The 16,423-nt window shown below is 45.6% G+C and overlaps 1 protein-coding gene across 3 annotated transcripts in view; it reads left to right on the forward strand.

Annotated features, from left to right (window-relative positions):
* The window catches only part of clmpb (CXADR like membrane protein b), a 63,172-nt gene that overhangs the window by 11,808 nt on the left and 34,941 nt on the right, over positions 1–16,423 (forward strand). Inside the window, exons 1-2 of one of the 3 annotated variants that reach the window (XM_076145050.1) lie at positions 8,583–8,696; positions 10,955–11,009. The exons of 1 other annotated variant lie outside the window; for it this stretch is intronic. In XM_076145050.1, coding sequence (XP_076001165.1) covers positions 10,982–11,009 — 28 coding nt within the window. In that variant the 5' untranslated portion in view covers positions 8,583–8,696; positions 10,955–10,981. Of the gene's footprint in view, positions 1–8,582; positions 8,697–10,954; positions 11,010–16,423 lie in introns of those variants that run through there. One more of the 3 variants, XM_076145059.1, reaches the window with a different exon arrangement.

Below are 16,423 nucleotides of genomic sequence, written 5' to 3' on the forward strand. Positions count from 1 at the left end.
GCACACACACTGTTTGTGTGTACAAAATCACAAAACATTTACTGCACATGCTGTAAATCATCATCTGTATTTCTCTGTTGTCGTTGCTGCAGCTGTCTCTTGCACAGTCGTAACATAAGTCAAATGCTATCTAGACACTGTTGTTTACAGTGATCATGTCACAAAATTGGAAGCAACTTTTACTTGAGCGGCCACTTGCTTTGCTCTGGTGCATACATATGCAAATGATTTTACCTCTGTGCTGTGTCATACTGTACCGTCTCACTCTCCTAGGTACATGTAGTGCTTGATTACCTTCTGCAGTTGATTTGGTGGAAGTAATGTGCCGTGGTGGGAGGGGGAAAAAGCTTTGACCCGCCTGATCCCATAGGTGGTCAATTTAATCGCACGCATAATCATTTGAATGCATTAGTTAGCAGCACATAACCCTCATTATTTCACCTATTTTTGTTTTATTTCACCTCAAGTTGACCTCCACCCCACCAGCCCCACACATTATTTATTTTTGCAGATTTGTCAAATTGTACAGCAATAGAAATCTGATCCAAAGGTAGCAAAAGGAAATAGATTTTGTTTACTAAACCAACCCCAAATGGCCTCTGCAATGCCATTGTTTTCCTGCATGGCAATAGAATGCAATAGAAGCATGAATGATGTTTCATGAGACAGACCTGCATGGTCATTAATCCTAATATTTAGACACTAGCCCCCATCCACTCCCAGCCATGACTACAAGTAATCATAGCCATACACCCTTGTGTATTGTCCTGCAGGAAAAGCACGACAAGCGCAGAATCGCAGTCCATCAATCTAAGAGGCCTTTTTTTTCTCTCCTGGCCCATGTAGGATTTTACGTAGCACCCTTCCCCCATCCTGAGGGAATATGTTTATGAGCCCTTCTTTACTGTCCTGTCTCTTCGCAATCCCCTACCCCTCTTACGAGACACGGGGTCTGAGCGGCTGGAGCGTGCACAGCATTCCGCCGCAGGGTCGTGATGGATGGCCTCTCTGCTGTACGCTCCTTGCTCACCAGAGGCTATCCATATTTCTCCTTCGCCGCCTGTACGGACCGGCATCTGCATGAGGACAGCGTGGATACTGACTTCTGAGGAGCATTCGATTAGATGTAATGGCATTAACCCAATCTGATTACCAAAAGATACCATCTGTAATCTGTTGCAGTTACTGTAAAAATACAGTGATTTGATTACGGCTGCTTTTGATATTTCTGATTTTAAACAATTGGGTGGTTTAGTACAATTTTGATGAGAGAGACACATTGAATTTATGGGATTTTTTCATTTCTTGCATGACGTTAATTTAACTAGAAATGTGAGGCAAATTACAAATCACTCATTACAATTTTGTGCAGGTAATCAGCAGTTTAAGAAATTGCATTGGAAACTAATCCCCTTAATCCTGAAATGGTGTGCTGATTGGGACTGGTGGGGGATTTCGGTGGGGTATTAGCAATGGGATGACCCAAGGGCCTTATTGGAGGCTACTGCTCGGTCATGGAAGGAATAACCGCTGCAGGGCGCTTCGCATGGTTGTGCGCTGGTGCTTTTGGGTCAGAGACACATGGGCGAGAGAGGGAGGGGGGGAGAGAGAGAGGATCTGTCATTGATCTTGTGGCATTAGCCCAGGCTGCAGTCATAATGAAGCCCGTGCCTGTGTACAGTGCGTGAGTGTGACTATTTGTGCACGTGTGTGTGTGTGTGTGTGTGTGTGTGTGTGTGTGTGTGTGTGTGTGTGTGTGTGTGTGTGTGTAACTGACAAGCCATGTAAATACACATCTGCATCTGGAGTGTGTATATATCCAAGTGATTAATTATAACTCATGTGGACATAAATAAATCATTCAGAGACTGTGTGAACATGCATGTGTGTGTCTCCCTGTGTGTTTGGATATCCCCAGATGGCCGATTGTGAGCTTATTTCCAGTGTGCTTGTCTCATATTTGTGCAGATGTGAGTACAGGCATGTGTGTATCCCCATATGCCTTTATGTGAATATAGGTATGCATTGTCATTGTGTTACAGTGTGTATGTGTTTCCCTGACTTTGAGTACATGTTTGTGTATGTGTGTGTGTGTGTGTGTGTGTGTGTGTGTGTGTGTGTGTGTGTGTGTTTGTGTGCGTGTGCGAACAGTGATGAAGCAGGAGAGGCTGCTTGGCGACTCATCCATCATTTTCCCCCCTGGCCCGCGGTGCCCTCAGAGGAGCGCTGTGCTGTCACAGTGACATTGGGCTCATTTTGGATGAGAAAAATGGTGCATCCGCCCCCAGCGTCGCCACAGCACGTTGCCTCTCCTCAACCCCACCCACCCCCCGAGCCAACCAGCCAGTTTAGACGCCGCAGTAACAGTCCCTCTAACCATCTCAGGCACATTCTCCCTGCCGTCGCCTCCGCAAACCAGCATCAAACGGGGACAGATTGCTAATCAGAGCCGGGGCGCCTTGGAAGGGACGACATTTGTCCACAGACATTTAGCGGAGCTGCTTCAGGTGCGCTGTTGCCCTCTCTGACCCTCCCTACCCCCACCTCCTCTGTCCCTCCACCCCCACCCCCACCCTGGATAACCTTGGACTCCTCCCTTAGAATCCTTTACTAAAGTAAACATATGACCAACATGGGCGGGGGATGGGGACGGAGCTATTACAAGTAAAAGTGTTGCTTGCAAAATTCTATTTAAGTAATAATGAATAAGTAAAGCTCAAGTGTTAAAGTACAAGTGCTAAATGTGAGAAATGGTCCCTGTCATGGTGATACATTATTGATGATGTGTTTTTCGCTCAACCATGTGAATAACCTTTTATCTCCATAGTGGAAGACTTTGGAGGGAAAGAGCAGAAATGGAAGGATTTTAAGATTTTTATGCTTCCAGGTCCGTTGAGGAATTCCTTGCCAGAATAAATTTTCTGGCCTGTTACTATAACTGTTAAAAGAATACACTGATTAAGCTCCTATGGTGTGTGTCGAGCAGGGAGAGCTGCAAGCGGTGCAGCGGACCAGGATTGAGAACCGTTGAATGGATTGTATCACAAAATGAAAACACATCCCGAGCAATTGTTTTTCTGTTGAGTACTTAGTGGAGTAGATGTAGTTTCCACCTTCTGGTTCATCAATGCAGAGTGTCTTTCCACAGTCTTTCCATCCTGCGTCTCTCCCTCGCTGTAATGTACAGGGTGAGTCAGCATGAGCAACTGCAGTAGCGGCCCAATCAATCTGTTTACACTCGCCTCTGAACAGACAATGCCAACACCACGCCGCCAAGCCACTGCTGCTCTTCGTGACTCAATGTGTGTGTGTGTGTGTGTGTGTGTGTGTGTGTGTGTGTGTGTGTGTGTGTGTGTGTGTGTGTGTGTGTGTGTGTGTGTGTGTGTGTGTGTGTGTGTGTGTGTGTGTGTGTGTGTGTGTGTGTGTGTGTGTGTGTGTGTGTGTGTGTATGTGTTTGTTTCCTCATCTTCCCTTATGGATTTGCCCATGTAGGACAGTGGTAGTACCCAGTGGACAAACTTTCCATCGCTGCTAAGAATGACTGTCATCACTGAATATCTGAATATACAATACAGTGGTAGCTATAGGGATGAGGGGATTAAGAAGGAGAAAAGAGAGTGTGTGTTTTTGTGTGAGAGTGAGAGAGGGGGAGAGAGAGAGAGAGAGTTCTAATGTATACACTGGTTGAGTTTGTCTCAGTTCCAGGTCAATATGTGCTGCTGCAGTACACCAATACTGATGCAATACTGTCTGTTCTCTCTCATCAAGTGTGTGTGTGTGCGTGCGTGCGTGCGTGCGTGCGTGCGTGCGTGCGTGCGTGCGTGCGTGCGTGCGTGCGTGCGTGCGTGCGTGCGTGCGTGCGTGCGTGCTTGCTTGTTTGTTTGTTTGTTTGTTTGTTTGTAGGGATTGGGGCTGATAGCATATATTTTGTAGGTCCTCAGCTCCCTCTGGCTAGTTGATTGTGGTTTGCAGTGTTTGTTTATGTGACAGCAGCTACGTCATAGTATGTCAGTATAACAGTGATGTGTAAATATGTCAAGTGAAATATTTTTACTCCAACACCTTCTGTCAGCACAGTGATTCAGTGCATTTTAGACGTGCAAGAGTTTTATTATCATTTAATCAGCAAATATCCAAAAAATGGTGAAATAATATTTTCTACTAAACAAACTTCAGTGTGTGAAAACCTTATAAGTGTAATTTTATCTATCATTAGCAGATATCGTCATACTGCACAGGTTAATCTAATAGTGATGTTGTTTACAATCAGTACATTAACTTGACTAAACTCTGCTGGTAATGGTGAATGTGCTTAATCTTTACTTTTACTTTATGAGACCTTTATTGCAGGGTTTCTTCTCGAGTTGTCTCCCGTTGTGCTAATAAGACTTTTACTTAAAGAAGGGACTGGTATATTTCTTCCGCCCCCTGGCAGAAAGTGATAAGCACATAAACACATGCACAAATAGCTCCACCACCAGCTCCCATTTGTGTAACTGCAGTCATCACATTTTAACGCCATTACTCCACGAAACAGCACCTTGTTATTGGATGGGGGGGGGGGGGGATGGGAGGAAAGAGATAAAGAATGTAGGCGAAAGAGGGATAAAGGGGGGAAAATGGTGCGATGAGGAGGAGGGGAGGAAAAGAGGGAGAGTGGGAGGGACGGGAGGAGGGATGAGGGGAGGGAAAGGGGAGTAAAGGGATTGCAGCAATGCTGGCGTCCTGACATTCTCCTGCGTCCTGTGTCTGCAGCAGAAAACACTTGCTAATCAGCGCCGCCACTTCACACGCAGCCCCCCCCCACACACACACACAGGGAATGCAAACAAAATATCTAAACACACACACCAGCACACACACACAATTTCAGTCAATAAGGCTGCTTTCATAGATAACCCCTCTTCAGCTGACAGGAAACAATAGCATCAATCCTGATCCAACAAGAGCTGCGATAGACAGCCACATCCTTCACCGAGCCCAAGTCAGCACATTACGCCCTCTCTGCCTCTTATCCAAGCCATAGTCTTATTTTAAACAGGATCCATTTCTAGAGTCGCAAGTATCCTGTTAGAACATTCTGGTCTGTGGCCAATTGATCAGCCTGTTCTGTCAGTGGCGATCAATTGCCATCCGTCCTCCTCTATCGGAGATCTCGTTTCCCCCATTTGCCTGTAGCAGCAGGCCAGGCGACCTCCTATTCCCACCTGACCTCACCTTTCCCATAAGTCAACCCGAAGGTCAATGGCTGTTATTAATTTGCGTGACCTTGTTGTGTGTAATGTCCTATTCAGTCTCTGTGCAGCGCCGCCCCTGTATTGTCTTTCATACAGCCCTGAGAATAACTTCCTTCCTGTGTCGGAGATCAATATTGTTGCATGGGCTGTAAGAAATATTACGCCATTTCCCTCGCAGTAATGACAGGAATTGTGGAGTATATGCTAGCCGACCTGGAATCAATAGCCCTAATGTAAATGTAAAGTCCTCCCTTCCTGTTTCAGTGATGGTATTGTGTTTGTTTACATACATTTCTGTACACTAAACACAGATTTCCATGTGAGAAAGCCACACATTTCTTTCGAATAACGCAGCCGAGCATTACTGCATGGCTCCTTATCACAGCTTCTTGGCATGAAAGCGCGTCAAATAGCATATTTCAATCATTCTGTCACAGGAGAAGTATAATCATTTTCTTCTACGTGGCATATGTCCTTCTAATCCTTATCGCGCCTCAGAAGCGAAGGTCATTGTCAAAGCCAAGGGGCGATTAAGTTAATCCACTTGTTTTCCGAATCCGATTTACCTCATATTCCAAACCGGGAGGAACAATGTTGCGGCACAAAGACATCAAGATTAAAGCGCTGCGAGCAGTAAGGAGGAGGAGGCAGCTATTATCTGTCTACATCATCTGCATTCCATTCTGCCCCCCTGCCCCCCCCCACGCACTTCCCAATTCAGCGGATTTCTAATGACTGCATTCAAAGGCTATCTACGCCAGATGGAGAGAGAGTGAAAAAGAGAGATAGAGGAGCAGGTACCAGTTTAAAAAGCAGCATGATCTCTCTCTGGGCCGTAGATCGATCTTGTGTGCGCCGCTGCAGTGAGCCACCAGCAAGGCAAGGCAAGGCAAGGCAAGGTGTCCCGGTGAGCGCTAGCCAGCCTGCTGCGGCCCGGCCCGGCCTCGCCGAGTTACGCAGTGCAGTGACATACAGTAGACTTCATAAGGAGATCCCTGCTTTCAAGGAGATGGGATATGTACTACCGCACTGGGCACAAACAGATGCTCCACAGCTATAATAATACACTGTATATCTGTAAGTACAAGTATGCCCGTGTAATGCTGTGTGTGTTTTGCTGCTCAGGTCCATAAGTCCATAAATTACGTTGAACTTCTAATAAATCTCAAGTTAACTATATTTTAATTCAGCGGATGCAAATCAAATCATTAAAATGCATCATCGTGCGTGAATAGGATTTTCATTTTTATATGCATACGTTAGAATCACAAGTAGGTGGGTGTGTGTGTGTGAATACCCATGCAAATGTGTTACGTGCGTGTTCATCCCTAAAGTATGTCGTGCAAATGTGCATTTATGAATATTTGTGTATAGATTTATTACTGTGCGTGCGTGTGGCCGCATTAGCGTTACCATTAGCTTCTCCCTGTCAAACCCAATCACTCCTTTGTCGCTCTTCTGCATCAGTGTCTCGTGGCACTGAGATGCAGAGTGAAGGTAAAGTGTGAGAAATGTGGGGGCCGGGGAACACGCTACTCACCTATTAAGTCAATTACAGCTACTCTGAAATAATCATTCCACAGAGCGCAGATACATACAACCATGGTATTACAGGGAGGTGCACAGACTGCAGTTAAGGGCTTTACTTTCCTACCTCTGGATGTCCCGCCCTGAATGTTCCTATGGTCTCCATGTTACTGGATGTGTCTGTTTGTTCTAAGCCTTTATCTTTTGTCAACCAGGAAAATTCTGAAATTTTTGAGGAGGTTTTTTTGTGTCTTTCTTTATACCCTGAGGCAAAAGTTGTTTTTAAGGGGTGATTCATGTTTTGGCCCTCACTTTGCCCCCTTTGCCAATAAAGTATTGACCTCTCCAGATGGACATAAAGTACATAAGCAAGTGTATGAGCAACACCGCCCACATAGCAACTGTGCGTGTAAGCATATGCATAAGTCAAATCTACTACATGTCAGGTAATTGTAGTGGCATAAATTCAGCACAAAGCAATAATTACCACTGAAGTTTAAGTAGAAAATATAAAAAATACAGTAACATGACTCACGTCCCACATCTGCCAAAGACAACAACAACGTCTCTTTGCCATAGCGTTGATGCTTTGGAAGTGTGAGATCATCTGCGATCGCTGGGTGTTGACGATGTTCAGCCATCGCAGCATGATGAGGAAGAGACAGAGTAGGGAGGGAACCAAAGGAGAGAGAAAGGGAGGGAGTGTACATGTGCGGCTGACAAATAAGCACAGTTGAAAGGGAAGAAGTGCAGATGTTTAGCAGGTCCTGTTGTGAAGCGCTCAGTCAGTCATAATAAACAGGCCTAATGCACAATTAAAAACACCTGGAGCCCCTCCATCAGTTATTAAGTCAAGCCCATAATCATTGGGGGGCAACTGCACCGAAGACCTGATAGCTCTGTGTGTGCGTGTGTGTCTGTTATGGTTTGTGTTTGCGCATGAGTGTGTATTATTATTATTCCCTCTGTCTGTCACTCCCACAGCTTTGCAAATTAAGGTGTGACCGAGCCAGAATGAGGTCTCCCCGACACCAATTACTCCGCTAAGCCAAACATCGTAATAGGCGTTTCAAACACGCACGCACACTCACTCACATACACACACACCCACACATACATACTGTTACTTTGTCCTACCTGCTCTGCTCGACACAACTTTCTCGCCGTTCAAGTCCATTTCCCCCTCGTACAAACCCTCACTTTCACACATTTAGGATACGAGAGATGCGCTAAAATTACAAATCAATTACAAACAGTGAACACCTCTGGCTGTTATTGGCAATATTATTAGCCCATTTCAAAGGCAGAAAAGGGATCAATGCTAATTCTAATCAGGCTGGAAATGGAAATCTGTTAGTGTATCAGTTTAAAAATAAGGTCTGAACTACTTTAAGCTGCTGGTGGAGCGACTGGGCAGAACCTGTGAGAGTTGTCCCCATTTATTTCACTCTCTAATGGGGAGTTAAATACATATACGAGGCTGAGCCTTTCATTTCCCCCTTTTGTTTGCTTTGGACAGTGAAGATTAAAACTACATGTGATTCACAAAGAAAGCAAGAGACCTGGGGGGCTTCTGCTCATACTGTCTAAAGGGGCTTTTATCTTCTCCGTTGTTCTCGAGTTCAGACCAGGTTAGTGTGTCTTTGCTGTTTTGAGCTGTTTGTGTTACCGACCTCAGGAGGTGAAGCAATATACCATCAGCATTTTATTTGTGTATTATGCAGAGGTTTCTTTGTAATTTGGTTAATAATTCACCTCAGCTGTGCAAAGGTCTGGCGTGTTTGCAGCTCGGCCCTTCTAAACTCTGGCTGACTTAGCCTCATTTAGACAAGAGAGCAGAGAGGATCATCAATCCCAAGATGTACGAGCCGCACCAATCTAAATATTTTATCAACCGCGATTCCGGAAGATAGCTGAGTCTGAGTGAACAAGGTAACGTTTTATTTCCACTTTGTTGAACTACAATCTTAGTTTTGTGAAGAAAATCCCCATGACTGCATCCATCATGGTTCAGACCGAAATTAGTTATGATAAAGCATCCTCATTACAACCCATTTCCTCACTTTTTTGTGTTCCGGAATACTATTTATAAGTGATGATTTTGATGGTGGCCAGTGCAGGAGTTGATCCTTATCACTTTCGCTCTGGCGGCGGTTACCAGATGGGGCTCTTGGTGGCAATTTGTAAGCACTGGAAGGCGACAATACAGCATCGGGCTGTGTGAGGCAGGACCAGCACACTAATGACAGTAGACGTGTTGAAGTGTTAAACCTCATCTCCCCCACACATCCTTTAGGGTTTTTAGCATTTATGTTAATTAACTTGCTTAACAGCTTGGCTGACCTCCTTTCCTCCCCTCTAATATGTATTTCCTTGAATCCTGCCGCCTACTAATGATCACAGGTGCTTTAATTGGGGATGACGATGGGTTTGGGTTGCTAAAGACCCTTATTAACTGATATAGTAAGAGACGATGATGTAAAACACCTTCTAATGTTTTTCTCTAAGCATCCTGGTTTTCGTTTTCAGCGGGGATATGATATTGTTTGTTCACCCTCATGCTTCAGGTGAATCCATCCGTGGCCCTGACTGTCCAGCTAGATCTTTGTCTACTTTGAGATTCTGTCCCTGCAAATTACTTCCCGCCTTCACCCTGGGAGCTGAAGCGCAATGATCCATTTGGGCAAGAGAGACGCCGCCCCCATTACTGTCAGACAGCGCTTGGCACCACTCACGCTGCTACACTGGTCACACACAGAACAGAACGGGGCTCATTTGTACATGAAATGGGCTTTAAGGGGTTTTAATCTGCTGTAATTTGAGAAATTTGGACAGCCGCCTCAGCATCCTAACCAGGAAAGACAGCTCTATTTGTTTTAGCTCGATTTATAAAAACCATTGTATCAACAGCCTCTCTTGGAAAATTAGCAAAACACACTGATCGTGATTTAGTGTCTGAAGAGGGGGATGAGTCACAAAGAGAGCCATTGAAGAAGAGCCTCTGAGGGTAACTGAGTGGTTTAAGCTGTTTCATCCTTGGCCTTTCTCTGAGGAAAAGAGGGTGGAGGGGGATTGATGTCTGCTCAGCTCAAGATGTGTGCAAGCTGTCAACCATTCAAAGGACAGAGAGAGAGATCAGAGGAACCACAAACTGGGAAAATCTGCTCAACAAAACACATTCTTTTGCAATTTCTCTCTCCCTTGCTCCCTCTCTCTCTCTCTCTCTCTCTCTCTCTCTCTCTCTCTCTCTCTCTCTCTCTCTTTCTCTCTCTGCATACCCAGCATGTCTTTAATGCCTTGCCAACGCGTCAGACTTTTGCCAACTGCATCTTGTGTAATCAAACAGTTGTGAAAACAATGTCAGTAATGATATAGCAGGGATAAGAAGCCGGTGGCGGCACCACATCGACCTTTTGCACAGTTGACTCATTTACTTTCCGTTTAGCTCTGTGGAAGCTACCGATTCTGACACCTCAGCCCCACTTTCACTGCACAGCCGCTAATTTGCTGATCACAATAAAGCTGCTAACAATCCAGCGAACACGGAAAGGAATATGAATCTCCTGATGATAGCGCCAAGTGTGGATCCTCTTGGGTGCAATCGACATGTTTGTGTCGTGTTCCCATCAGTGTTCATCAACTCATCCAGTTGTAATGTCTTACTCTGATTAAGAGCGTAACAGTAACAAAATGGCTAAAATCTTCAAACTGTCAATTTTGGACTGATGTGGTTGAAGAAATAAAACAAAGGACCTCATTCAACTGGTATGTTACTGGTACTGAACCCAACAACTGCTGAGAAATTTCATCTACTTTGGCGTAACAAAATAGGAAAGTTTGTAACAGAAGCCAAAAAGCCTGTATGAGGGCTCATTGGAGAGATGGTATCTTGTAGTTTCTGGAAATGTGCTTATTTCATTGAAAGGCTAAAACTCAACCTCACCTAACCCAAACTTTGGTTCTCACCTTCAGTAAGTCATGTATTATGTATATTGAAAAGCCATAAATACTGTGCTCAATGTGAGAACTGTGGAAATCGCAAGGAAGGAAGGAAAACGGTTCTAGTGAGGTGCTAGGAGCGTCATAAATATTATGGAGACCAGGACGAAGGCTGCGGCCCAAACTCTGGTTAAATAATTCACTTTTTGCATCTGGAGACAAGAGTGTGCAGTTTCTCTTTTTTTTACCAGAACTGGAAATCTGCGCAAACCTCAAACATGAAGTCAACTATATCTGCATTTACAGGTATGTTCAACAATACTTCCAATTAAGGCAAATCAAATCCAAATGTCCTATTAACACTTTAATAATAAATCAGCATGCGCGCTTTGTCTCAGATTATGTGATTGTAAATCGATTTACTCAGGCAGGTAAACATTAGTCACAGTAAGACGCCTCTGCATGCGTTTCCTCCCCTGGCAGATGCTCCTTCCTTTCCAATTACGCATCATGTCATGTATATTTGGAGAGCAGCGGCATCCTATTAATTCTCTCCATGTACGCACAATTTTTGTCATAATCACAGTACGACCAAAGCTGGAGTGTGTGTATAAATGGAATGAGTAGCGGTCGAAGGTGAGGCCAAATGTTTGCAGACATGAAAAGGACGTCCTCCTCAGCATCAACTGATTCCAGATGTGCTTGCGTCTTTTACTCTCTTTTACATTCATCCTGTCACGCTGTTGTGTTTGGATGGCCTGATTCACGAGGGACAATCTCTCCAAGCAAATCACAGGCACAAACTGGGTTTTATTTGTTCCCTTGTGTACCTTCACACTAGCCTCATCTGAATTCAAAGAATGCAAGAGAGAGAGAGAGAGAGAGAGAGAGAGAGAGAGCAGGTAATCACGACCATTAGCAATCATGACTGCAGCATCCGGAAATCTTTGCAATCATCCCTGCAGAGGCCCTAGATAATCTTGATTGTCTCTCATATCTCATAGTGCAGAATCGAAATATATTATCGGCGACGCTAGGGTTAACAGATAATAGTTCGACTGCCAGCAATTGATCCAGTTGAGAAGCTAGATCGTGTCCACTGCTCGTTTATCAAACAACCATGTCTGTCCAAGGTTATGCCTCCCGTTGGCCCGTGGTTACATCACCCTGGGTTTATGGTGCATCATCTTGCTAACATGTCACCAATGTGCCTACGGGGTCAACCGGGCGGCTCGATCGCTGACCTTTCAGGGTCTGCGCAGCCTCGTTTTCCAACCCAACCCCTCGCCACCTTAATGAAGGATGGCCTGTTAGCGTCACAGGGAGCACCCATGCGTCCCTGACACTGATTAAAACACAGCTTGATGGGCTTTATTTACTGCGCTGCACGTGTGCACAATGCATGTTGTGGTTTTGTGCGGCTCTGCCTCAAGGACGCCTAGCGCCAGCAGGTTCCTGGCCTCGTAACCCCCCCATCCCCCCAGCCAGGCGATGGATCAAGGGAGGGAATGAGAAGGGGGGAAGGCCAATATGGCTGTCATTCCTTTCTGCGGCGTGTCACCTCTTTAGCCTTGGAGAATCGCTGGTTGAAGGTTGAAGGCTGCTGACATCCGCTCAGACCATGATATGACAGAATGTGTGCCTGTGTATTTCTGAACGTGCTTTGTGTCGCCTTCTTGTATGCTTTCCTACTCTGTGTGTGTGTGTGTGTGTGTGTGTGTGTGAGCGCGTGCACCTTGGATGACATTGCAGCTGATAGCTTGTCACTGATAGTGGCCCCACCGTGAAACGAAGGTCACAGCACACTCTGGGTTTCATCTGGCCCTCATAGGAGCACTGCTGTAGCTGTCAGCTAATGAGACAGGAGAATGGAAGGGAAGAGAGAGAGAAAGAGAGAGTGAGCTAAGAGATTTGAGAGGGAGTGAGCAAAGAGATTTGAGAAAGAAAGGGAAAGAGGAGATGGTGTTTTAACGAGAGAGTGGAGAGGAGCGAAAAGGAGAAGATTAGAGAGAAATAGAAGCGAGTGGGGGAGCGATAACAGTGGACGGAACAGGCAAAAGAAGAAAGGGAGATATGAACAGCAACAACAGAAAAATGGGGACGTCGGAGAGAAAGTTGCTCTCGTGGGAAAACAGCAGGCAACAGGGACGAGGAGTGGAGAAAAAAAGAAAAGAAAACTGCTTCGGCTCCATCTTCAGCATAAAGTGTGGCTCCACAGAGCAGCACAGAGTCCTCCTGCAGTCTGCCATGACCACTTACCGGCTGCACCACACCCACCCAGTGAGAGCATCCTGCCCCCATCATCCCATCAACCCTACGTCTCACATTTTCTGTCTCTCTCTCTCGCTCTCTCTCCCTCTCTCTTTAACGCCCTGTCTTGCTTTCTCTTTCAACCCCCTTTCTGACTTATTCCTCTTGTTTCTTTCATTCCTTGAGAGAGAGAGAGAGAGAGAGAAAGAGAGAGAGAGAGAGAGAGAAAGAGAGAGCTCCCAGACAGTGCCTTGAGGCCACCATACTCAGGAATGATGGATTGGGTCGAGGGTGCATGCTGGAGGAGGGGGTTGCGGAGCACTGCAGTGTAGCATGACTGATGGGAACACGCATTATTTTCCTGGAGGGCTCGGCCGGCGAGGGCCAGGATGTAGTATATCGCTGCGCGCTAAAAGGACCTGCAGCACGGAGAAAGGGGGCCCCTTCCATAATGGTCATTGTGTAACCCTGAATCATGACCTACTATTTCTATCAGTGTGTATTAGCTCATCACAGCGGCACAGGAGAATATTGGCAGACGTCCAAGCGGCGCCGTCGTCGTACCCTTTGGCTTCCCGATGGCTGCCGCTGGAATCCTCCTTCTCCTCCACGGCGCTCTTAAAAGCAGCCTGCTGGAGAGAAATAAGGTTTTTTGGCTGAGATGTCGTCCGGTGACTCACTCTCACACTAGGACATCATCGCACACCCACTCTCCTCGCTGTCGTACATCATACACATGCATCACCCAGGTCACCACCTACCCGGGACTCTGCCTGTTTCACTTCCTTCTCCCTCCAGGCCGAGCACACACCCAGCATCGCCCATTTACAAATGGCCGTAAAAGATCTAGACCACTTGCCTGGCGAAGCTTTCAGCTGAAGTCATAATGTTTTAACTTTAAATCAATAGCCCGGACTGTGAATTCCTGTGACTTGATAAAAAACGTCTGTAAATTCCCCCTCCATTACAAAGCGCCTGCCGTGCTATGTATGTGTACTGTAGCTGCCGACCGGCTTATTCATTTATAATGAGGCGGTTATGACTCCCATGAGTCACGCTGGAGACGAGAGTCTTACTGTTCAGTCAACCAGAACCTCCTGTAGGAGCACGAAGACTACAGGGATGTACAACCGTTACAGTACTTGTAATAATTCTTCTGTTATGGTACATTAAAAATAACTCCGTTTGGGTGTTAAGACTCGAACTTTATGTATAAAAGACAGGCATAAGACAGATTTTTAAATAGGACCAATTTCCATGATCTGTTATTATTTTCATTCTTTGCTTTAATGTGTAAAACGTGCAACTTTGACATACATTCCATATTTATCACATTATAAAAATGACAAGGGGGGCATTAAAATCCTGACAGCCTGTAAATTGGCCCCTAATGACACAAATAATTTAGAACAGATACACTCTTGTATGGAGTTGTGAAATTCAGTGTTATTACATTGCATAATCCATGCAAACCCTTTATCCACTTGTCAACATGAGCAGACAGTACATACCTGTAAAACCAACACCTCCATGTTTGTGATGTGATTCAAAAGGTGTAAGAGCCAAAGACAAAATAGATGATTAGTAATTCATTCGGTCCATATTATTCTGAAATGTTTATAAATCTGTTAGTTTAGGTTTATGGCATCACTGTTGTATCTTGTAGTTTGATGACATCACTGCGTTTGTTTAGATCGCATCATTGTTGTTTTATTGGATGGCATCATTATTGTTTAAGGAGCTTTAGAGTTTGATACTGTTGTCAGCAACACTGGAAGCAACACTGTATTTTACATTTGGCACATTATAAAGAACATTTGAACGGACGCTTGACTTTGTAGTTTTGTTTTTTTCTGACTAAACAACACAAAGGGAAGTTGTCTTCTGGTAGTGCACGTGAGCAAACACTGTTTACCAGGCTCACCCAAGAAGTGACACACCTCTGCAGAAGAGGTGCCCTTACAAAAAGATATTCTTTACTTTTGAGCCGTTGGCAGTCAGCAGGGTTAAGGTTTCATGCGTTCTCCACAGGGCTGTCACACAGCAGCCATCTTGATTCACCATGGATCCTCTGGGAGTCTCTCAGGTGTTTTGGAGTCAGGGAACAGAGGCTTTGCGAGGGGAAGAGGCTGGTGCCAAGCGACTCAAACCTAAACACTGTGGGAGCACTCTTCATCCCCTCTGTCTCCTGCCTTGTGTTCCTCTATTCTTTCATCTTTCCCTGCCTCCCTCTGTCACATTCCTGCTCTCCCTCACTTCTTCGTCTCTTGACATTTTCCATGTCCCTTCCTCTCCCTCTGTCCCTCTTGCTCTCTCTCTCTCCTCCCTCTGCTGTATCCTTTTCTTGCTTTTATCTTTTGGTTCTCCATATTTCTCCCTTTCTGTCCTTCTCTCCTCCCCTGCTGTGAACTAGCGGCAGCACAGAAAGCTCAGAGCCTGAGGACAGGATGTTAGGAAGTCGGCTCCCATGAAAAGCAATGGGTCTCCACCATGCCTGTATATGGCCAGATGACCGGCCAGTGGTGTGTGGGTGCATCCATGTGTGTGTGTGTGTGTATCTATGGGCATTTCAGCAAATCCACTACAACAACCCCTTTTTTATGTTTGTGCGCAACCATACGTTTTTGGGTTTTTCTTCTGTGTGTGTGTGTCTGCGTGCATGTTTTTGAGCATATGCATGTCAGCTTGTGTGTGTGTCTGTGTGTTTGTGTGTGTGTGTATTTTTGTGAGACCGCAGCCCAGCAGCAGGCTGACGTGTGCCGTCCACAGCCACAGGGACCAGAGGGGTCTGCTCTCTCTCAGCTAATCCAAACAAAGCTCAGGCTGAGCCAGAATAAGGAATGTCTGCACTGCTGGCCATAGCGACACAAAGGGTCAACCCGGAGTGTGTGCACGCGTGTGTCTGTGTGAGTGTTTGAGAGAGAGAAACAGAGAGCAGCTTGTGTGACAGCGTCCTTGCATTTGCTTCCCCATATGAATAGGAGTGTTTGTAGGCGAGTGTGGTAGCCTGTGTGTTTGTGTGTCTGTGTCTCAGTATCCTCACTTTGTACTGGAGTGGGAGCAGTGTGTTAACTGGCAGCAGCCTCCTGGTGGGCGGGCTATTCTTATCCACAGACTTACCTGATTGCCATGTATAGTCACAGAGCGATGATAAATTCACCCTTGCTGGAACACACTCAGTCTGTACCGGGATCATACCCGAGGGGAAAACACACTCAGGCGCACACACATAAAACACCATCCAGAATGTTCTTATTCGCAAGATCGACGTGATCTTCCGTTGTGTGTTTATCCGACTTTGTGTGTTTATCTGGCTGCGAGTGCTTTGTTCCAATATACCAGGGTTTGTATACAAAAACAGCCAATTTCAATCCCTGAAAGTGGAAACCTAATGGAATATTTTTTTCCAGCCCAGTAACATTTGCACAGCACATTTTTTCCTTTTGGCCTTTTTCCTCAAATTCCTGTTG

The sequence above is a fragment of the Genypterus blacodes genome, unplaced genomic scaffold (genome assembly GCF_046128005.1).
Source record: "Genypterus blacodes isolate CSIRO-AG114 ecotype Tasmania unplaced genomic scaffold, CSIRO-AGI_Gbla_v1 ptg000003l_1, whole genome shotgun sequence".
In the NCBI taxonomy this organism is placed as follows: Eukaryota; Metazoa; Chordata; class Actinopteri; order Ophidiiformes; family Ophidiidae; genus Genypterus; species Genypterus blacodes.